The 24,752-nt window shown below is 35.7% G+C and overlaps 1 protein-coding gene across 2 annotated transcripts in view; it reads left to right on the forward strand.

Annotated features, from left to right (window-relative positions):
• LOC144967168 (protein unc-13 homolog D-like) overlaps positions 1–23,395 on the forward strand; it is a 65,448-nt gene extending 42,053 nt beyond the window's left edge. For both annotated transcript variants that reach the window (XM_078904069.1, XM_078904068.1), the window contains exons 8-28: positions 243–327; positions 687–800; positions 2,320–2,403; positions 3,391–3,491; positions 4,483–4,645; positions 6,121–6,242; positions 6,843–6,933; positions 7,541–7,753; positions 8,150–8,310; positions 9,198–9,324; positions 10,088–10,156; positions 10,727–10,801; positions 11,808–11,912; positions 12,785–12,901; positions 13,821–13,985; positions 15,542–15,682; positions 17,750–17,883; positions 19,325–19,482; positions 20,549–20,708; positions 21,446–21,662; positions 22,206–23,395. In XM_078904069.1, the coding sequence (XP_078760195.1) occupies positions 243–327; positions 687–800; positions 2,320–2,403; positions 3,391–3,491; positions 4,483–4,645; positions 6,121–6,242; positions 6,843–6,933; positions 7,541–7,753; positions 8,150–8,310; positions 9,198–9,324; positions 10,088–10,156; positions 10,727–10,801; positions 11,808–11,912; positions 12,785–12,901; positions 13,821–13,985; positions 15,542–15,682; positions 17,750–17,883; positions 19,325–19,482; positions 20,549–20,708; positions 21,446–21,662; positions 22,206–22,385 (2,782 nt within the window). In that variant the 3' untranslated portion in view covers positions 22,386–23,395. The remainder of the gene's footprint in view (positions 1–242; positions 328–686; positions 801–2,319; positions 2,404–3,390; positions 3,492–4,482; positions 4,646–6,120; positions 6,243–6,842; positions 6,934–7,540; positions 7,754–8,149; positions 8,311–9,197; positions 9,325–10,087; positions 10,157–10,726; positions 10,802–11,807; positions 11,913–12,784; positions 12,902–13,820; positions 13,986–15,541; positions 15,683–17,749; positions 17,884–19,324; positions 19,483–20,548; positions 20,709–21,445; positions 21,663–22,205) is intronic.
• The last annotated feature ends 1,357 nt before the right edge of the window (positions 23,396–24,752 follow it).

Genomic DNA, 24,752 nt, shown 5'->3' on the forward strand with positions numbered 1-24,752 from the left:
AAGGTTACCATTTTTTTTTAATTTCCGCGACGATTCAGCAACAGAAAAGAACAAGGACACTTTGTTGAGAGCAACGGCTTCCCTTAATAGAATTCCCCTCATTATCCTGACAATAAACACTAGAAATAAGTCGGTTAGATACACAGATTTTACCATCGATAAAGGAGTATGTGTGCTTTATCTCGTGTAACTACTATGTACTTTATTCTGAACTGGCTTTTCCATGCTTTTTTTTGGAACAGATTTTTCCGCAACATTTTACAAGCCGGAAACGACAACGACAAGAATATTCCAGGATGTTTTGGGAGGGTCGATCTGCCCATCAGAGTGAGTGTAATTTATTTTTGTATTTGTTTTTCTTTCTTTTTCTTCTTTAAACAAATCGATTGAGTTTGACTGAGTTTTATTATCGATGTGAATAAGTTGGAAAAATGTTGTCTAGTGGTATGACACTCGCTTTATGATTAGAAGGTCCTGCTCAGTGGTGGTGGTGGTGGTGGTGGTGGTGGTGGTGGTAGTGTTGGTGGTGGTAGTGTTGGTGGTGGTGGTCGTGATGGTGGTGGTGGTGATGGTTGTGTGGATAGTGGTGATGATGTTGATGATGATGATGATGATGATGATGATGATGATGATGATGATGAAGATGATGAACATGATGATGATAGTAATTCATATCCTTACGCCAGGAAATCCCAATGGAGGGCTGTGACAAGTGGTTCAACATACTTCCCAACGGCTCCTGGAACAGACACAAACCTTTGGGACAACTCCGACTTCAAATTGCTGTGTCTAGTAAACACGTAAGTCTGAATCTCTGATCCTAGCTTACTTACATGCTTATCCGAACCAGCGACCTCTGAGCTCTAGCCCTTCGGTCTTGTGCCATGACGTAGAAGCTAGACGTCTTTTGCAGTTGTTCCAGGTGACCATAAAGTGTGTTACTGATGCTTGGATTTGGTGGGAGGAATGTGCATCTCAGGTCTTTAAAAGGTTGACATTCAAGCAAGTGGTGTGTTACTGTTTCATTGGGGCTGATCCTAGCTAAACAGTTTTTTAAAGTATTGGAAAACAAACATTCTTGTGTCTTTTTTAAACCTGTTAACTGTTGTACTCTGATAAGATTTGTATAATATAAAAATTTGACCAAAAATATTGTCTAAATATCGATCGATTTAAATAACCACAACCTTGGCAAAAATTCTTAAACCCGGGACCTCGCGAGATTCTAGGTTTGAGAGTGTTTGCTAAGATGATGGTCATTTAAATCGATTGATATTTGAAGGAGAGTTTTCTGACCAATTTTTTTAAAAACCTCTCATTTAGCAATTAACTTGTTATGTTGTGAGTTGTATTATATAATAAATTAGGCATTGGTTGGTGTCCACTAGGAACCCTCATATCGTCCATAGCTGCAAATTTAGGGGAAAATAATCTTGCAAAACGGATAACGAAATACCTAAAACTGACCTCAAAATCTCTGATTCTATTTTGCAGAAAATTCAAAGTGAAAAGAAAATAGTAAACAGTTTTTAAATCAATCGAATGGAATTTAAATACCCGCAGTTGGCAGGCGACGGTAAAATTAGCAGTAGTAGGTTCAAGCATAGTCAGTGTCACATGATAGCTTATTTATAGAAATCTATACATCACGAGTGGCGTATGATATCTATCTTGTGTGTTATTTTTCTTATTAGTGTCGCCTCAATGGGTGGAATAAAACTATAAATTGGTCATTATCCGATTCTCGTACATCAGGTTAAAAATTCGTGACAGATATAGTTTATTTTCGGGGAGTTGAAATATCTCCCTGGTTCCCGGTAGCTCAGATAGTAGAACACTCACGTTACAAGAAAAGAGAGTGATTTAGATCCCCTGTGGAGCTAGTATTAATGTTGTATGATCCTTCCCCTGTCCTCCAAGCGGTAATTTGGTGGCTGGGTCATTTAGATCTAGCGGGAGGTGTGTTGCGATAAACTAATATCTGAAAAAGGGGCTAGGAAGCAATTGCTTTCTTCCGTTAAAAGCAATGAAATACACGGAAAACTCGAATTGAGGGACTGGTTTATTGTAATATATTTATTTTTCGTGTTCTTGGTTAATTCTTTTTTGCAGCCCCAAATTAAAAACAATTTCCATATTTTTCAACTTGAATTCTTAGGTTAAAAGAAGGAAGTCTCAGGTTTGAGAATTGTTGATAAGATAAAGATCATTTTGACGAATGAGTTTTCTGGCCAAAATTTTAAAAGTATTTTTTTTCATTATACAGCAGAATTCTGTTGATTAATATTTAAGTTATTTATTCTTTACCTCATGTAACAGACAACGATGAACAGTTATTTCTGTGCTGAGGATTACCATCAAGCATCTCTTCTGGAGCACAAGCATGCAGCGGCAGATATTATGGTAGGAATACTATACAAATTACAAGAAATTTTTCAGCGGAGGCAACGCTGTTGCTGGCCAGGTGCACATTTTACACCAGTGATGTGAGGTTAGAGAATATGAGTAATGAGCCTTTTCAAGGGCTGAACTTAGCGCTGTCCACAGCAGGACTAAAACATGGTATCTACATATATCATAACCCGAATGCCATAGTACTAAACCACAAAGTCACAATATGAATAAGATGATTTTTCATGACTCCAAAGTCGTCTTTAGCACTTTGCAGTCGTGTGGAAGATGTGGCTGGACAATATAAAAGAATGGACAGAGATGTCGGTTCCGGAGCTGCTACATAAGGCTAGCAACCAGCAGGCATGGAGGAAGACTGTATCTTCTGCTTCACGCAAGTCCCCCCGACGACCATCCGGTCATGGGATTGAGTGAGTGAGTGAGTGAGTCGTGTGGTATGACTCTCGCATTTGGACTTGTACTCAGGTTCAAATCCCGCTGTAGGTGGCACAAAGTTGAATCCTTTGAAAAGGTTCCTTTCAGGCATCATGTCTCGTCTTACATGCTAAATGCTGCTTTTGGCTTGAGACCGGTGTAAGGCGCATTGAGTGTTTGTTGCTTTTTTTTTTTTCAAAAGTCGTTGTCTCACAGTATTCTACTTCACGGATGATCAAACAGAAAAGTATATGACTTTTGAGATACAAGCCAAAAATGCATTGTAAATGGTGCTTAGATAGGATCATATTCCTATTCATGAAATACATATAGACGTCTAATTCAATTGTAGCAACTGGTGTATACTTATTTGCTGGTCTGATAACTCAAAATTTTATGGTCCCATTTTTATAATGGAAATACTCACAAACCACCTCAAAATAATATTGTCCAGTACAACAATGTTAAATCAAGCCAATAATCGCATTCGGCTACGAGACCTGCTAATAACAACACGTCTGTAATAACCCAATATATTGATACGGATTTGTTTATGTCTTTCAGGATGCCGACGGTTTAGACCTCAGCCTCTCTCCACAGGCACAAAAAGTTCTCAACATATTTGCTGTTGCCAATGGCATTTCAAAACTGTCACAAAAGATCATGTGAGTCCTATTTTGAGGAAGATATTATTTTGCAAGGAATCTTTTCTCTGATCATATTTATGCTCATTTGAATCTATTCCATTTACTTTAATTTAGCGCTTAAAATTTTATTACAATTTCATAGATCATAAGTTAAGGTGCCTAATTAAAAAGATAAAAGAGTTTAAAAGGGAAGAGACGATTAGCCCACCACGTCAAATTCATAATTAAGGTATATTTAAAATGCATACACAGAACTGGAATAAGAAATGAGATTTTGCCTTTTGTTTATACATTTTTTTTTTCAAAGCTATTTGATCAAATTTCTTTCTTACGTATCTTGACGTAAATCATATTTTACATATAATTTACGATATATAATAAAACAAAATACACACTTATCGTTATCTCAAAAGATACCAATCATGAGTTGGTATGTATGCTGGCCTCATCTTTCTATGATAAGTGTTGTAATAAGTGTCCTGATAATTATAACTTACAAGGGCGTTATCTTTTATTGTTAACAATTGGAGATAAGGGATCTTTAGATGTTACGGGGACTCCGAAATCAACACACTTGATCCTTCTTTTTTTATTTTTTTTTTGTCTAGGGTAATCAAATGAAATCAAATGTTTATTTTAGGCAATTGCCAATGTAACACTTACATTGTACATAAAAGTTCCAGTTAATATAGGTAACATCAATAATTACCAAAGAAAACGAACGAAATCAATATTAATGAATGAGAACTTCAGACTGCGGGACTTTTTAATAAGACAAGAAGTTTACATTATATCCCCCTCCCACTCACCTTTTTAGGCAATGTCCAATATGAAACATAAATGTACATAGTCAATACAGTTAAAATCAATAATTATCAAAGGGAACTAACAAAATCAATATTAATGAATGAGAACTTCAGACTGCGAGATTGAAATATTATTATATTTTTTAATAAGACAAAAATGATATAATATACCCCCCCTCCCCATTTTTTCTTTGCTCTTCCAGGAACCTAACAGTCTTTCTGGAGTTGGTCTTTAGTCGGTACTCCCACACGGTGACTGACAGCGTTCTCCATCGAGCCATGGAAGACGTCCAGATGACCTGGTGTGAGATGCAAGTCAGGGGTGGAGGCGATTACCTTCAGAAGATGCCACTTTGTGATGCCGAGGTATGAAGAAAGAAAGGCAAGATAATAATCTGAGCTATCATTTCAGATGTATGCATTTTAGATATGGCTTGGCCATTGCCAATGTGCGGCTATGTGATCTAGTGGTATGACACTCGCTTTCGGATCGAAAGGTTCTGGGTTCGAGCCTCGCTCAGCGCAAAGTTGAGGCTCTTTACTCACATTCACTCACCGTACTCGGGTGAAAAATGAGTACCTGGCCGTTAACAGCGTTGTCTCTGTCCGAAAAAATAGTAATATCGCCTAACAGGCGTAATGTACCGTCCTAAATGCTAAATATTGCTGTTGGCCAGGGTCCCCTTGTAAAGCGCTTTGAGCACGCTTATTGAATATTGCGCCATTTAAAAGTTCAATTTTTTAATGCAATAGCTCAGATAATGAGTGATTACTGTAAAACTGGAGGACTTGATACACACGGTGTGCATTCATTCCTCGGGAGGACCGGTTACACACATATGACTATTTCGAAGTGACCAAGATGCTGGAAATTACAGTCATAGTCACGAATATAAAACTTGGGGTTAACTCTCTCCATACCGACCTTTTTCTCGATTTTCAACTATACATCAGACCCATCTAACATAAAAATTGATTTTTGATAGTTTAATTTACTCAAAAGAAATAAATACCCGTACATTGCAGTTCATATAACTATGATTTTTTAAATCTTCAAATTTTGTGATTACAAAAAAAAACTGAATGAGATAAATGCTGGTGGAATCGTAACAAATGTGACCATTTTCTTGTAGTTGGTAAGGAGAGGGTTCATTTATATTTACTATGGCAGAGAAATACAATTTTTAATTTGCAAATAGATAAATTTCGTATTTCTTATTATTTTAATTCTAAATTTACGTTTTATGGTCTAGTGTATCCTGACACAGGGTACCGGTCTTAGATGGTGGACCACATTATTTGTGTATCCAGTTTTCCGAAGGAATTGATAATACACACTTCCTTAATATTATTTATTGCGGAAGAATAAAGAGTGATCACTATACTTTTCCGTAGATGGTTAACTCTCTCCTTACCAGCAATTTTTAGAATTTCCCCCCAAACCTCACACCCACCCAACACACAATTTGACTTTTCTTACTCAAACAAAATGTATCAAGTGCATTCAAAACAGAATGTTGTTCAGCAAAATGAGCTCTACAACACAGTGTTTAGTATTTATAGCTGTAATCAAAGCATTTCTTTACATTTTGTGACGTGCAAGAGAAATCGGAAAGATAAAACTGTCGGTTGTAACGAATGTGACGATTTTCCTATGGTTGGTAAGGAGAGGGTTAATGTATCCTAGTGATTTTAATTATTGAACTCAAATGATGGATATTTTACAATCAAACTGGTCTGAAAAAATGAGAAAAAAGTACCTAAGATTTTTTTTCCTATAGATCTTGCCTGAATGCTAAGTACTCAGTGTTAAAATCTACTGTTTGTTTTCTTATCTCTAGATATGCCTGTACCGCTCTGCCACTCGTCGATACATCGACGCTATCATAGACAAATTGGATGAGATGCCAGTCTTATTCCCTCCATCCATGGACACAATACACAACCTGAAGGCGCATTTTGGGTATGTATATCATAACATGTCAAATGTGCACATATGCGCATGCCGCTCTCTCTCTCTCTCTCTCTCTCTCTCTCTCTCTCTCTCTCTCTCTCTCTCTCTCTCTTTCTCTTTCTCTCTCTCTGTCTCTCTCTCTCTCTCTCTCTCTCTCTCTCTCTCTCTCTCTCTCTCTCTCTCTCTCTCTCTCTCTCTCTCTCTCTTTCTTTCTTTCTCTCTCTCTCTTCTCTTCTCTCTCCATCTATCTATATATCTATCTCTCTTTCTTTCTTCCTTTCTTTCTTTCCTTTCTCTCTCTGTATCTTTTCTTCTCTGTCCCTCTCTCTCTGTCCCCCTCTCTCTTTCTCTCTCTCTTTTTTTTGTGTGTGGGTGTGTGTTTTGTTCGGGTTTGCTTGTTTTGTTTTTTTTTTGTGATTGTTTTGTTGTTGTTGTTGTTGTTGTTATTTTTGGGGGGTTTTTTGTTGTTGTTTCTTTCTTTTTAATTTGTTTGTGGTTTTAAATCGCTTTTTTTTTGTTCCCTGAAGAAAGAAAAAAAAAAAGTTTAATTTTCATCAGACGATGACGAGACGTGCATTTCAAGTATATACGACGATCATTTCATTTCAGCATTGGACTTCATCTACTGGAGTTGGACGTTTGGGATGCAATGACGAGTCCTCAAAGGGATTTAGCAAGTGCTTTAGTCAATAAACTTCAGGTAAAATTGAGTCACTCCTTTCACAAATCATTTTTAGTGGGTTCAAACTGTCGTTTTGCGGTTATGTTGTCTTGTGGTATGACACTCGCTTTCGGACTTTTCGACTTTTTTACTCTATCAAAAAGCAAGAAGCACATTAATACATGCTACACATAATTTTGTTGGGCCAAACGAGCTGTAGAACAAAGTGTCAATTTTGTTATGTGAATGAGAATAATGGTGGCTGCATCGTAACGAATGTGACGATTTCCATATGCCTGGTAAGGAGAGGGTTAAAGCCTTCTATCTTGAGAAATTTCATTTGTAGAATTTTAGTAGTAAAAGAGTGGGTGTTGTATTGACAAATGCTCGTGATCATCGTTTCACGGCAAACAGAAATTGTTATCACGTGTGCAAATCTTGTCTTTTACGTATTGTTCTTTTGAGAGAACATAGGATAGATCCGCAGAGGATCGTGATTCGTGGAGACAGCTGACCGGCAACGTGTTCAAGAGTACAAGCCACGATGGATGATGATGAGGATAGAACACGACGTTATTTCCCATTTAGAATATCAACATTTTCAGCTTTTATTTTGTTGGGTTTTTGTTTTCTCTCATGCAAACAGAGAGACGTCCGCGTTTGGGTGGATACAAACCTAGACTCAATCCACACGCACCAAAGCCCTGTCAAGGACGCTGTCATACCGGAAGTGGAAGAGCTGGTGAACGTGACCAATGCCCTAATCAGTATACTTTCACCCCTAGGAGTAGTTGAACAATTTTTCCTTGGGCTTGATGTGAAATACTACAGAATTGTATATTTCGAAGCAGAGAGAAAGGTAAAAAATAATGCACTATACACCCCCCCCCCACCCCCAACACTTAAATATATTAAAATTAACATCTTTTTTTTCGTTTTACCGTATATTATTCTCCTTCTTCTTTTTCTTTTCCTTCTTCTTCTTCTTCTTTTTCTTGGGCACTTTTACATGTAATATCAAGCTCTTTGTTTTGAATGGAAATTCGTGTATTTGATTTTGCTAACATTTTAACTTTTTGAACATTATAATACTCACGAAACTTAATGCATTATAGAAAAATAACATAATAGACGTCTATTGTAAAAAAACGAGTTTTGTTTTTGTTTTGTTTTTATCTTCATTTATTCAAGGTTTGATTACGACAGTGATGTGTACAAAATTAATAACAACTTTAATTATTCAATTCTATCGCAGCTGAGTCTGAAAGTCAGGGAGCTGATGATGAACCTGGACAAGTACCAGACCCGTTACCATAGTTACCGTGTCAACTTAAACAGAAGTTGTCGATTATCTATCAAACTGTTCTTGGCTCTTCGGTCAATCTATGACACCATCAAAGTGGTCTTTGATGAGCGGTGAGGAACCTTTCAATTCTTCTTCTTCTTCTTCTTCTTCTTCTTCTTCTTCTTCTTCTTCTTCTTCTTCTTCTTCTTCTTCTTCTTCTTCTTCTTCTTCTTCTTCTTCTTCTTCTTCTTCTTCTTCTTCGTCTCTTCTTCTTCTTCTTCTTCTTCTTCTTCTTCTTCTTCTTCTTCTTCTTCTTCTTCTTCTTCTTCTTCTTCTTCTTCTTTTTCTTCTTCTTCTTCTTCTTCTTCTTCTTCTTCTTCTTCTTCTTCTTCTTCTTCTTCTTCTTTTTCTTCTATTATCGGAGTAGTGTTACACCACTAAGACATTGCTGAAATCGCCTATGTTGAAAAGGTAATTGACCCTTTGAAGAAATGTTATTATCTATATGTGACCCTCAGGCATCAATGTATTACTTGGAAATGAATAAGATGAAGAGAATTGTATTTAAAATAAAAAATAGTCAGATTTGTGAAATGTTATTCTTTTGAAGTTTGAGATATAAAAACCTCCATCAAGCCATTTGTTTTAATTCGAATTTTACAAGTGAAAAGCTTAAAACCTAATTTCAAGCATCAGGTTCTACATTTAAATATTATAGAATTAAGTTGTGCTTGATATCGTACCTTTCATTTCTAAGAAATTATATATATATATATATATATATATATATATATATATATATATATATATATATATATATATATATATATATATATAAAATTATTGAATAACTATTGACTCCTGCAATTCTGTTTCATCCCTATTTATACATGTGTACCGCTCCTTTAATATTAAACTCGTGATTTTTGTTTTATACCTCTTTGATATATATATATATATATATATATATATATATATATATATATATATATGTATATATATATTCATTTCTCTCCAGTGACTTATTTCGTCTGTCCATCCCTTTGTACCAAGACTGGTTCCAGGAAGCTGTTGTCTTCTGGCTACAGATGTTCCGTACAGAGTGTACGTCCAGAATTCAAAAGGCTTTGGAAATAGATAAAGATGTGAGTTAGTTTATAGATAGAATGAAGTTAACGTCACTCGGGTCTTTGTTATTGTTTTTTGCCATCCGCGCTTGTGAGTAATTCTCACTAAACTGTGTTAACCAGAATATAAACGTTTCAGGTTATACATAGCTTCGTGTGTTAGTCCGTTATACTAACTGATGGTAACGTTGTGAACTTCTTAGTCAAGCGCATACTATCTATATAACCTTTTTACAATCCGAGTTCGATTTGACTCTAATCTGAAGTCGTATCTTGCCCTTTTTTTTACAATAAAAAAAAGATTGGAAACCTCGATTCCTCGCGACTCCGGGTCAGATGAAGTCTAAGTCGCATTGCTATTTAATTTGTGTTTCTTTTGTGTGAAAATGGTCGGATCTGCAATTTCGCATAACCAGATTAATAAAATTCAAGATTCAATAATGGGAAAAAATGTATTATTTGAAAGAAAACTGACCGTGAAATTTTTACTTATACGTTTATCAAAACCAGTTTATATATTCATTGCATTATTAGTTAATCACTAATGGCGCTGCTCTGTGGTGACACCCGGTTACGCTGCTCTGTGAAATGTCTTCTTGTTGTGCGTTTTGTGACTTCATTTTCTCATTTTGTGACTTTATTATTATTTTTATATTCGTGGAGATGAAGGTGATTTTCAAACGGTCATTGATGAGTATAATATCTTGAAAATCTTGCCAAGTGAGCTCTTACTCTAAGTATCTATCCAATTTAAGGTTACTTTTATAATTTTCTATTTCAGCTCGTTCTTGTTACATCTCAACTGAAATACTCAAACTCCAGCGTCGACGCACAAGCATGCTTTTCAGAGGTAAGGATATAATCAAGAGCAGAAAAATCTAAGGGGGGTCCCGGTTGCTCAGTTGGTAGAGCAATCGCTTCACAAGCAAAAGGACAGAGATCGATCCCCAGTGCAGACAAGATTTTTTTTGGATCCCCTGTCCACCCAGTAGGAATTGGGTAGCTGGGCATGCGAAAAGCACTTTGCGATAGTCTAGCGTCCTATCAAAAGGGTCGGTAGCAAGCAATTGTTATTGTGCGTTTTACGCTATAGAGACCGGGATAAACTTCGACTCCATGTGCCAAATGCTCTCAAGGACTAGATTAGAAACATCAATAAATAGTTTAGCAGTCGTCAGTCCTGACCCAAATTAGTAGAAAGGCATTCCAAAATTTAAGCATCTTGGTTAAACAGCTTTGTATGGATTGGCTTTGTCTTCACATGTGTGTGTTTATGTATATATATATATATATATATATATATATATATATATATATATATATATATATATATATATATATATAATTTATACTGCCTCAAATTGTTAATATTTTTACACAATGAAATTACCCCTTTTTAACATAATATATCAATGTACAGATAACCCATGAGTGGAGACAGATTGATATCAAGGACGCCGATACTGCTGTCATGGGGGTTACAAAAATTGTTGATGTAAGTAAAATGTTACTTTTCAGTATGTAGTGTCATTACGCAAATACGATTTCAATCATTAAATTGTCAGTAGAATTTTTTAACCTAAGTATGAAAGTTGATGAACGATCATCTCATCTGACATTTAAACTAAATTTATTATTGACCAATTTTTGTTTCGTATGTCGTCTTGTACAAACAAACTTTTGAGCATAGGTTGCTCTGAATATTGAGTAAATTGAGAAATATAGACGTTGTATATAGTATATTAAATGCTTACGGAAAAATCTGCCTACTGCTACTAACCCTCTCCTAACACCTAGAGCAAAATCGTCTACATTTTGTCATTATATTTAGATTTATTTTGTACATCACAAACTTTGAATTATGATCTTTGTTTAATCAATAAGAACATAAAGTTGTTTTATAGAGAGCTTTTTTGAGTTTAAAAAATCAATGTTCCTGTTGGGTAAGACTGCCATTTTGAGAAAATACTGAAAATGATCGGTAAGGAGAAAGTTAAGCCTTTGTAGAATATTGTGACTTTTGATGGACTACTGGCTACAGACTCTCAGGAAGGTACCATATGTATATTTTCTCTCTTTTTTTCCCTTTTTATCTGTTTTTGGATAAGCAACGTCGATAGCAATACTCAATCTGACCAATGATTTTATACTCGTTGGTCTGACTGGGCCAGTCGATTTGTATGAAGAAGAAGAATGTGAAGGGGAAGAAAATAATATGCTCTACTATAGTTGATACTCTTTAAAGTATTCTAAAATATTTTTCAATTTCCGTTATACAGTAGAACACACTAATAACAAACACGTTTAAAACAAATCGAAGGAAATGACGAACACATTTCTTAACCCATTTCCCATAATATGTTATTTCATAAAATAAAGAACTATTGATATAACGATGTTTTTTCTTCTGTGGTTAATCAATGCATCTTTGCCCAACGGCTGTACCTTGCAACGATGGTTTGACCAAGTCATATTTTATTCATTGACATTGTATCAAACAGATGATCTGCGATGGGGCAAGGGTTTATGCAAGCAAAATCCAAACTATCTTGGAGAGGAACTGTTACTATGACAGTAACCAGACGCAGTTTGATGTTACAGAAAGAGTAAGTTATTTTGGATTCTATATCTTCAATTTATGATTGCTATTTTAATCTGAAAAAATTATTAAATCAAGATGGATAAAATCCTAATTGGATTCAATAGTCTGATGTCACGTCCGCCTGGCAACAATCTGCTTGGTTCTAAACAAAGAAAATCTGTACTTTTTTATTCTTCATTCTGGCTAGAACTTTTTCACATTGCATGTGATCAGAATGTATAAAGGTCAAAATTTAATCAGATTTATGTTTTTTCTCATATGGGAACACTTTTATGTTCGTCGGAGAAGTATTTCATAAGGGCGCGCGCCATTGTTCCGATAGTTTAGAAACAGTTACTAAGTTACAATGCGTCATTACGATGGAAGTGATGTCACGGCTGTAGATCCCTATTCTGACATCAATGAAGATGCTATGCGGCTATTCTTCCGTGAATCTGGGCTGTGAATGACGTAGGAAATAGCAATCCGCATTAGATACATATTACTCGAACTTTGCTTTGAGAGCGGATTTTAATATTTTTGTGACCCACCCACCGTCTGTCGAGATGAAAGAAATATAGGGAATTGAATTTATATAGACACAAACATAAGACTTTTGGGTTAACTCCTAATCATTATGGTCGAGAATAAATACAAGTTCTTTCATTGCAACTGAATTGAATGAATGAGTATCTCGCTATAAGAAGCGATGGATATTGTAATAATGTTAGTACTAAAAGTTCGCCTTAAAAGCGAATTGTAACGTATGAAATAGAGAAATATGGTTCTACGTGACCTGTTGGGGGAATAGAAACAATGTGAAGGGCATTGAGCATGGTAAAGCCAAAAATTGTCCTATATACATGTTCCTCTTGTTTTATGTATATTTACCTCTAGATGTGCATTACACTCAACAACATAGAACACGTCAGGATGTACTTGTCGGAGTTGCCAGAGTTGCTGGACATAGAGGACGTGACCAAGCAGATGGGCATCAAACACGAGGATCCCGGGGTATGGTTTCTTCCGATCAGTATCATCATCTCTTTTTACCGTAATGTTACAGAAACAGAGGAAAGACAAATAAAAAAATAAATAAATAAAATTCCCTTTTTTATTCATCCCATAGGGGAAATTAGTCTATAGGGTCTATTCCCAGGGAGGACTGGAATAACACAGGCGTCAGTCGCAGTGCAGCGCCTCAAATTGAGCTAGGGCGAGGTGAGTTGCTCAAGGCCACACAGCGCAGCTGGAGGTGATCGAACTACCTTTCGGCAGTAGTGGTAGTTAGTAATAGTAGTAGTAGTAGTAGTAGTAGTAGTCGTAATAGTAGTAGTAGTAGTAGTAGTAGTAGTAGTAGTAGTAGTAGTAGTAGTAGTAGTAGTAGTAGTAGTAGTAGTAGTGGTAGTAGTAGTAATAGTAGTAATAGTAGTAGTTGTAGTAGTAGTAGTAGTAGTAGTAGTAGTAGTAGTAGTAGTAGTAGTAGTAGTAGTAGTAGTAGTAGTAGTAGTAGTAGTAGTAGGATGAGGAGGAAGAGGAGGAGGAGGAGGGGTAAAAGGAGGAGGATGAAAGAATCGAAGCGGTAGGGGAGAGAAAGGAAAAGGGGGACGAGGAAAGGAAGGCATATGAGAGGCGGAAAAGTAGTAGATGCAGAAAGAGAGACAGTAAGAGAGGTAGAAGGAGATGAGGAAGAAGAGGTAGAAAGAAAGAAAGAAGGAAAGAAAGAAAGAAAGAGGAAGAGGAATAAATAAGGGGGAATGGGAATAGGAAAAGACGAAGGAGGTCAGGAGGATAAAGAGGGGGAGCCGGAGGAGAAATTGAAGAAGAAGAAAAAAAAAACAAACAGCCCCTTGATTTATTCAGTCAAGGCCTCTCTACCAATTAAGTCTATCGATCCATCTTAACAATGTACTTCTCGTTTAATCTATTCTAGATCGGTCATAAATCTCTAGATACTCTCCGCCGTTTAATACTTCATGCCGATTCCGACATTCTGCTGATGAGTGCAGGGATTCTGAGAAAAGTGTGCCGGAAAATGAGCGTCGAGGTCAAGAATAATATGGATAAATTTCTAGTCAAAACGCCGGAACAAAGCACTGTGAGTACATAATTCGACAACACATTCATCAACCCCATGAGTAGATAGGAGTGATTGGTTAACTTTCTCCTTACCGATCATTTTCAGTATTTTCCCAAAAATGGAGGCTTACGTAGCAGAAAAAAAATGATTTTTTAAACTCAAACAATATCTTTACAAAACAACTTTATGTTCTTATTAATGATACAAAGATCATTTTTCAAAGTTTTGTGATGTTCAAAATAAATTTAGAGCTAAATAAGAAAAGCGTAAATTCTGTCGTAACTAATGTGGTGATTTTGCAGCAGGTGGTAAGGAGAGGGTTAATATCATTAGCTTTTTATATCATTTTGTACGAATATTAAAAAAGATGACTTTAGTTATAAAAGACATAGTGTCCATATTAATAGGAAATATCAAGACGTAAGCGATGCAAAGAAGCAATGCAGCTTTGGATGAATTTATTTATTTGTTTTGTTATATTTATTTGTTTATTTGTTTATTTATTTATTATTTGTTTGTTTAATTTGTTTATTTATTTATCTATTTATTCATTTATCTAGTTATTCATTATCTAGTTATTAGTTAATTATGGATTAAGAACGTAAAAAGTGATGTGTTCAAAACAAGTATCAGCATTTAGCTGAGCAAAGTAAATATTTGTATACTTCGATTCAAAGAAATAAGTTGATGACCAAGTTAGGCGAATACTATGTCGACAATGAGACCATTCTAGCAAGTGATGCTATGCGTTTATCGAAAAAGCTCACAACACTCGACAGCCGGAAATAACGTACCAATCCACAAAAATATGTGTAACCTTTAACGTTAAAAGACTGATTGATATAATTTAGTGAGTACTATTCATAAAAAACAATAACAAAGAGCTGATTGACGTCGATTTCATTCCATCTATACATTGATTTAAAAAGCAAACAAACAAACAAGGATAAAAGCATTCTAAAATACACATACAAAACACTATTCTAGCTAGATATATTTGCTTTGCCAAAATGAGAGTCTTTAAAATCGATCGAAATTTGAAGGTTGAATTTTCTGGCCAAATTTTTAAATACGAGTTTTCCCAGGGTACGGCAATTCACTGGTAAAATGTTAAAAGCTTTGTAATTGTTCCATGTACGCGACATGTGTTCCAATGGGCATGATCTATATTAACTTACCGTGTGCTCGAGGTCATTGGTCACATTGCAAAATGTGCTCAAAGTAACCTACATAGTGAAAATTCTTCACAAATTTTGAATTATCTAACATTACGATTGGGCATTGTGTTCAGCTTGACACATGGGTATGTTTACAACTTTCATAAACACACAGCAGCGTGTTAACATTTGTTCAGAAATGTCCAATCGCTGGACAGCAAAAATTCACGTGATTGATGACTCGGTTGGACGAGAACATGAATATAGATCCCTCCCATTGGCCAGCAGAAATTGTATTGAAAAATGTAGTCACAGACAGATCATGCCAATTAAGTGGTTTTCCAATTACACGACGTCCCAATTACCGGCTTCGTCTGTATGGATTTTAACTGTTTCTTTCATGCATTTATTCTCCAGGCCACAGATAAGGTGATTGGTTATCTTAACACCAACTTAAAGACTCTGATGCTTCGACTGTCTGAGACAATCTTCCCACATATGGCGTCCCAGCTGTGGATGATGGTGGTACAGCTCTTTGATGAACACGTTCTTGTAGGGGTAAGGCAGTTCGTCCTTTCGCAGAATATTATATTATATTATATAATAATAATAATAATAATAATAATAATAATAATAATAATAATAATAATAATAATAATGATGATGATGATGATGATGATGATGATGATGATGATGATGATGATGATGATGATAATAATAATAATAATAATAATAATAATAATAATAATAATAATAATAATAATAATAATAATAATAATAATGGTGATAATAATAATAATAATAATAATAATAATAATAATAATAATAATAATAATATTAATAATAATAATAATAATAATAATAATAATAATAATAATAATAATAATAATAATAATAAATGACCTACAATATAGCGCAGTATCCGCTAAACGTACTCAAAGCGCTTTACAAGGGATCCCTGGACAACAGCAACACTTAACGCGTAGGACGGGACATGGCGCCTGTTAGGCGATCTTACAATTTTTTTTTCGGACAGAGACAACGCTGTTAACGGCCAGGTACTCCTTTTACATCCTAGCATGGTGAGAGAATGTGAGTAAAGAGCTTTTTCAAGGACACAATTATGCGCCGAGCGAGGCTCGAATCCAGGACCTTCCGATCTTTAAAAGGGAAAGGAACTCTGTAAAAGTAACTCTTAAAGGTTTGTACTGAGTCGCCTCCCTTGTTTTCATTTTCGTGGGGCACATTCTCGATAATTCATGCCACTTTATGACAGAGAGAGATTAAGCGTATAAGTAAGGTTTTCTTACACGATCATCTCATGAGCACCATCACCTGTCTTCGTAGCAAGATAATCATTTGGAAATTTTTCGAGCCTCGTGTAGCAACATTTTCATTATTGCGTGTAGATGTGAATTTAGATAATGTAACTCTGTAGATATTATGTCTAAACATTATCTAAAACCGTACCTTTTGCCTGAATGAGAGAAAGGAAGGGTGAAGAGAGATATGGAGTTAATGGATTACCCCCATTAGGATTCAATAGTCTGATGTTACGCCCACCCAGCAAAGAGCAGCTTGGTTCTAAACAAAGAAAATCGGTACTTGTTTCTTTTTCCTGCTGGCTAGAACTTGTTCACATGTCATGTGATCAGAATGTATAAAAGTCAAAACATGATCAAATATATAATGTTTTTCTCCTCTGGTTACACTTTTATGCTCGTAGGAGAAGTATTTCCTAAGTGCGTCCGCCATTGTTCCGATAGTCTAGAACCAGTTACTAAGATATTATGCGTCATTACGAGGGAAGTGACGACGTCACGACTGTTGAAGCCTATTGTTATGGCCTGATTGTTAAAATGGAAATACTCTCAAACCTTCACAGAAGATTGTCCATTACAACAATGTCAGATCAAGAACATTGATTGCGTTCGGTTATCAGACCTGAAAATACTTGTACGTCGGGGCGTGACCCATTAACTCTCTCCTTACCAGCTATTTTCAGAATTTTACCCGAAACTTCATACTCACCCAACACAAAAATAGGTTTTTTTCAAACAGAATAGTCACGAGTATATTCTATATTTTGAAAGAAATGAGCTGTGCAACACAGTCTCGTGTTTTTATAGCTATAACTATAACTAAATGAAATCAGAATAAGAAAATCGGTGGCTGCATCGTAACGAATGTAACGATTATCCTTTGGGTGGTAAGGAGAGGGTTAAAAAATTCCAATGAAATTCAACTTCTCTATTTCCAATTAACATATGATCAAATATATAATGTTTTTCTCCTCTGGATACACTTTTATGCTCGTTGGAGAAGTATTTCATAGGGGCGTCCGCCATTGTTCCGATAGTTTAGAACCAGTTACGAAGTTACTTTGCGCATTACGAGGGAAGTGACGTCACGACTGTTGAAGCCTATTGTTATAGCCTGATTGTTATAATGGAAATACTTTCAAACCTTTACAGAATATTGTCTATTACAACAATATTAGATCAAGAACATTGATTGTGTCAACTATCAAAACTGCAAATACGTGTACTTAGGGGTATGACCCATTCAAAAATTCCAATGAAATTCAACTTCTCTATTTCCAATTACTTCAATACTCTCCCCCAGAAACCTCCGGACTACTACGGACACATGCAGCAACATTTGAGATCTCTGACCATGTTCTTCTGTGGCTGGTGCCCCAATCAGTCAGACCCTTTCATCAACTTTAATACTCCATTACTCGAAGCGCTCAGGGAAAGGTGAGTAGATACGGTTATGTGGTCTAGTGGTATGACACTCGCTTTCAGATCGGAAGGTCCTGGATTCGAGCCTCGCTCTCGGCGCATAGTTGAATCCTTGAAAAAGGCTCTTTACTCACATTCTCAGGTGTAAAATTAGTACTCAGGTGTACTCAGGTGTAAAATGAGTACCTGGCCGTTAACAGCGTTGTCTTTGTCCGAAAAATTGTAATATCGCCTAACAGGCGGCATGTCCCGTCCTACATGTTAAATGTTGCTATTGACCAGGGACCCCTTGTAAAGCGCTTTGAGCACATTTAGTGCATATTGCCCTATATATAAAGCTCAATTATTTTTTTAAAATACAAAAAGGTCATGTTCCCGACTACTTTGACACAAATATTACTAAGTTCCAGTCTTGTTTTCCGTGTCTTCGTTATATTATGCCACCGAGGGGGCTGCGTGGCTCAGCGGTAAGGTCTTTGCTCCGTACCCGGAAGATACCGAGTTCGATCACCTACCGCTGCGTTGTGTGGCCTTGAGCAAGTCACCTCGCCCGGGCGCAATTTGCTGCATTGCGACTGACGCCTCGGTTATTCGAGTCTTCCCTTGGAATAGATCTTAAAGACAAATTTCCCCTATGGGATGAATAAAGGGATTTTTTAATAAGAGTCGAAAATAAAACGTTAAGAATAATAAAATCGTAAAACTCCAGAGCTAGAAGGGTAGCGAGGGTCTGTTAGATCTGGCGGAAAGCATTACAAGCGTCTTGACCAAAGGAAAATAATTAACACTATAAAAACAAAGGCAAAGGCTGTTCAAATAAATGTAGTGGCATTTCAATGCCTTTGTTAGCAGATAAAACATTTGGAATCAAAGAAACCGCTTTACTTGAGAAAATTATTAAAGAAGTGAGGTATTTACATTAAGATTCAAATATTGGCGCTTTGCATTTTTGTATATATTTCTTATTCAAAGTCGCCTAATAGTATTTTAAACTAGGACTCCAAATTCTATACTTGTTTTAAAAATTCCTTTCAATGCTTTCCATCAGCATTTTTCTTATAATACCTTTAAGAATAATATCTCAAAGATCTTATAGCTCAATGCAATTTTACAATAGATCTCGTCCACTAAAACCCCTATATCTCAATGGTCAACAAAGTATGATATTATATCACATGCTAATTGTGGCTGTTACTTTGGAGCTTTTGTATAACGCCTTGTGCACTTTAAATGGATATCACACTAGGATATAAGCTTCTGAATAGGTTTTAATGAATTTGGAAGTATTTTATTTTGATCCCTATAATTTTTTCAAGTTGCAATAATCGCCTTTGTCCAAGAATTTTACCATCCAATTCTACAGGTCACTATAAACAAATGTTGGTTTGTTTTGTATTGTTTTTGTTTTTGTTTTTGTTCTGTCTTATTTTTAATTTCCTTTTTTTTTCCTTCATAGACTAGAGATAAGCTCTTGGAAGACAGAGCGATTGATGCGTGAGTACCTCCACAACCTGAGCTCACACATGACGACTCCGTTAGACTACCTAGGGCATCTGGCAGTCAAGACGGCTTATATGGAGGAAACCAGGGGCAATGTTACCATTTATGTCAAAGGTAACAACATCAATCAAAGTTAACATTCCCTCTCTCTCTCTCTCTCTCTCTCTCTCTCTCTCTCTCTCTCTCTCTCTCTCTCTCTCTCTCTCTCTCTCTCTCTCTCTCTCTCTTTGTTTCTTTTTCTCTCAGACCAAAAAACTTTTTGGTAATTTTTTTTTTTTATTATTTTCATTTACTGTGTGGCTTTGTGCTCTAGAGGTATGACACTGTCTTTGAAACGGTAGGTCTTTGGTTTGAAACCCACTGTGGGCGGCGCACAGTTAAGCGCATGGAAAAGTCTCTTTACTTACATTCTTTCATCGCACTCAAATGTAAAATGAGAACCTGGCTGGTAAAAGCGTTATCTGTCAATTTTTAGAAATTTATTGATTTACAGCGCCTAATGCATCATATATCGTCTTACATGGTATGTGTTGCTTTTGGCTTTGGAACCCTTGTATAGCGATTTTATCATATTTATAGAAAATGATGCTCTATAAAAGCTCGATGGTTTACTTGACTATACAAATTTAATTTCCTTATCAAGTAGACATTTAGTGTTTGATTTCAAGCTGATTATAAATTTGACGCTGATCAAGAATCTGATGTCGAAACGGGAAATATCAAAAACATTTTGGTCACTTTTGCCACCATGCCTTACAATCCTCAAACGCACAATACATTTTCAGACAGGGCTAAGGATCCTTATTTTCTATAGCGTTCGAGAGATTTTGGCAAGGTTTTTCTTTCTTTAGGGGGTTGGGTTGTTTGATGTTTTTTTTTTTTTTGTTTTGTTTTGTTTTGTTTTTTGTTTTTTTTTGTTTTTTGTTTTTTTTTTGTGTTTTTTTTTTTTTTTTGTGGGTCTTTTTTTTTTTTTTTTGTTTTTTGTTTTTTTTTCGTTTACAAACAACGATCCGATGCTTTGCTGTTCGCTTACAGTTTCTAAGTTGATGACATTGCCACGATACCCCTTATGAAACCCTGTGTCTAAATGGCCTATTAGGAATGTTTCTTTGTCTATTTCATCATTGAACATATTATTTTACATAATATTTTAATGAAAAGAAACTTTTTTTTTTACCAGTAATTCAAGGTATCGATTTGCCGGGCTTAGACTCAACTGGCTTGAGTGACCCTTACGTCATTGTGAGTGTTCAACCCTGGGAAATCTTCGGACAGCCTGATCAGAGAACCAAGGTCATTGAGCAGACCCTCCAGCCGGTATTCAACACAACGTTTATGTTGTAAGTCAATATATTATCGTTACTAAATCAAACATGACGAATAAATATCAGATGTCAGTTTAGGATTTCTTTCACTCTTGGTTTTATAAATTCCTGGAATTCCCAATCGCTACACGAAATCTTTTACTCTACCCATCAATCGATTCTGATTTCGTTATCTCTGATGAAATACATTAAAAATATTTAAATGATACTTCTGAATTAAAATCTAATTTAGTGAAATTTAACGTTTGATAATCTGGCGTCACAAACTATTTATGTAAACGATTTCAGGACGCGTTACTATTTATGGGGAGGGAGAGAATAAAGATCATTTATGTCACAAGCTAGGAAGGATATAAAATTACGTTCCAAAGAGACGTTTTTATGTGAGTTTTGCCTTCGACAGATACCAATAAAATAGTATAATACGATAGAAATAGGATGATGTATTATTTCACAAACGCTGATAGAAGAAAAGCTGTGTTGTTTAATTACGCTAGAGACTCATGAAAATCTGATAATTGAGTGCATGTTTATTTCTTGTCTCACTTTCTCCACATTTTTACTCATGTAACTCTCCATCTCCCTCCTCCCCACCACCACCACCCACCCACACCCCCCCCCCAACACACACACACACACACACACACACACATACTTACACACCAAACCTTTCCTTGATACAGCTTTGTTAGTCTATAATATTTCAAATTCATGTCTATAAATAGTATGTCTTTTTCTGATTCTGTTTCCAGTCCAAACATTCCCAGAGAGTGTCTTTCAGAAAGGGGGAACTGCCTGTTACTATCCGTCATGGATCAGGACGTGGTGACCCTTGACGACTTTGCCGGAGAGGTGGTTATCTCCCTTGACTCGATCCATCCCATCACTATGAATGAGAGTGTGGATATCGCCCCAGCCCTACTCATGCCGCTGAGAAGACCAGAAATTGAAGCTGACGGACCGTTTAAGGTTAGAGATTAGTGGTCCATAATTGCTGTACTATTTTTTAAAGCAAACAACACACACACACACACACACACACACACACACACACGTTATTAGAAATTTGCCAAAAATTCGTACTTCAAATAATCGATTAAAATGACACACATCGTATCAAAAACTCTCAAACCTGAGGTCTCAGGTGGTGGTGGGGGTGGTGGAGGAGGAAGAGGAGGAGGAGGAGGAACTGAAAAAGGATGAGAAGAAGAAGAAGAAGACGAAGAAGAAGAAGAAGAAGAAGAAGATGATGATGATGATGATGATGATGATGATGATGATGATGATGATGATGATGATGTATGATGATGATGATGATGACAAAGATGATGGTGGTAGTGGTGGTGATGCTGGTGGTGGAGGTGGTGGTGGTGACATGATGGTGGTGGTGGTGGTGCTGGTGGTTGTTTCGATGGTGGTGACAATACGTTCCAGGCATTACTGTGACTAGCAGTCCTCGTGTTCCAATAAATGCCAAAAGCTTTCACAATACATATCTACCTCTATCTCCAGGTTCTCCAGGAAAGGGTCAGCTGGGACAAAAGCGCCAAGAAATTCATCAAATCCCGCATGAGGTACATCGAGAACCAGCCAGAACGCACAGACCACAACGTCAGAGAGAGATTATCGGGCATGTTCAAATTTTGGAGTAAATCGCCTTCAGCATCGAAAAACCAAGCCTCTGTAACTTGAACCTATTGGTAGCATGCGCTTGGCAAAGAAACTCACTACATTGCCATACGGAAGAATAGCAGAACAACGTTAGGGAGAGATTATCGGCCATGTTCAAATTTTGGAGTAAATCGCCCTCAGCATCGAAAAACCAAGCCTCTGTAACTTGAAGCTATATTATATAGTATGCGCTTGGCTAATGGAAGATCATAACATTGCCATCCGGAAGTATAACGGACCAACACACAAAACTATGTGTATAACCTTGAACGTTTATAGTCTGGTTAATACAGTTTAGTGAGAATCACTCACAAACGCGGATGGCAAAAAAAAACAACAACAAAAGACTTGGTTGACGTCATCTTCATTCTATCTTTAGATAGTATGCGCTTGGCTAAGAAGATCACAACATTGCCATCCGGAAGTATAACGGACTAACACACAAAACTATGTGTAGCCTTGAACGTTTATAGTCTGGTTAATACGGTAAAGTGAGAAAAACTCATACACGCGGATGGCAAAAATCAAAAACAAAGACCTGAGTAACGTCAACTTCGTTCTATCTATTGACAGCTGTAATTTTCGTGATTTATTAAAACATATTAAAGACCAATCAAAAGGATTTCTAGTTTATAACGTGAAAAGCGAGCAACCCGGTGCTTTATATTTTTATGGATATTACAATATAATAAAGCATAAACAAACAATGGTATGCATACAAGCCAATTTTGCCTTGTTTCCCTACGGTGTTCACTTACCAAATATAAGAATTGATACATTGGACTCAGCCTTTAAGATAATAATTCAGAAGTTTTCAGCATGATATGAAATATTATTTGAGTATATTTGAGCAAGATAAAAATGTTTTTTACCCTCAAACAATTATAACATTTTGATGTCGATAAGCAGCTGGTTTATCAGACGCCAACGATCTCATTTATCATAATGTTTGCCCCACTTATTTTCATTTCAAGAAGAATCTCAAAAAAAATCTATTAATCCTATGCGGAATTACATGTTTTGACTGTGCCTATATATTGTGATTATCTATTTTAACATTGCGTGGCTATGTGGTCTTGCGGTATGACACTCGCTTACGGATCGGAAGATGGTCCTGGGTTCGAGCCGCGCTCGTTGCATAGTTGAGTCCTTGGAAAAGTCTCTTTACTCACATTCTCTCATCGTACTAAGGTGTAAAATGAGTACATGGCCGTTAACAGCAATGTCTCTGTCGTAAAAACAATTGTAATTTCGCCTAATAGGTGTCATGTCCCGTTCTATTTGTTACGTGTTGCTGTTGGTCACGGACCATTTGTAAAGCGCTTTGAGTACGTTTAGTGGATATTGCGCTATAGAAAAGCTCATTTCTTAAAATTGTAAGTTTTAACATTTAACATTTTTTCAACATATTGTCCGGATTACAGAAACATCCGGATAGTGGAATCAGTCCCTAACGTGTACAAATAATAATGAATAATACAAAAATCTATTGCCAAGCAACCTGTCCAGATATTTGAGACATCTGGATTGTGGAGTTCCGGATAAGAGAGACGCGGCTATATATATATATATATATATATATATATATATATATATATATATATATATATATATATATATAGCCGCGTCTCTCTTATATATATATATAATAGATATATATATATATATATATATATATATATATATATATATATATATATATATATATATATAATACTGGATTCGTATATAAATACATTGGACACGTTCAGAACCTTATCGATGAAGACGCGTGCAAAATGCTAGTTTACTAACAGATTGCCTATAGGATTGACTATTGCAACTCCCTCCTCTACGGTTTGCCTAAAAGCTCGATTTCAAGACTGAAGCTACTCCAAAATAAAGCTGCTCATATTATTGTTACCAAATCAAAAAAGTCAGATCACATTACTCACTCCAGTCTTGCAGTCATTACATTGGCTTCCCTTGGAGAAACGGATTGCTTACAAACTTGCCATCATTATTATTATTATTATTATTATTATTATTATTATTATTATTATTATATTATTATTATTATTATTATTATTATTATTATTATTATTATTATTATTATTATTATCATCATCATCATTATTATTATTATTATTATTATATATTATTATTATTATTATTATTATTATATTATTATCATTATATTATTATTATTATTATTATTATTATTATTATTAATATTATTGTTATTAATATTATTATTTTATTATTACCATTATTATTATTATTACTATCGTCATCATCATCATCATCACCATCATCATCATCATCATCATCATCATCATCATCATCATCATCATTATCATTATCATCATCATCATCATCAATATCATCATCATCATCGTCGTCGACGAA

Source organism: Berghia stephanieae, chromosome 3 (assembly GCF_034508935.2).
Source record: "Berghia stephanieae isolate SIO BIC M18660-M18661 chromosome 3, UCSD_Bste_1.3, whole genome shotgun sequence".
Classification (NCBI taxonomy): domain Eukaryota; kingdom Metazoa; phylum Mollusca; class Gastropoda; order Nudibranchia; family Aeolidiidae; genus Berghia; species Berghia stephanieae.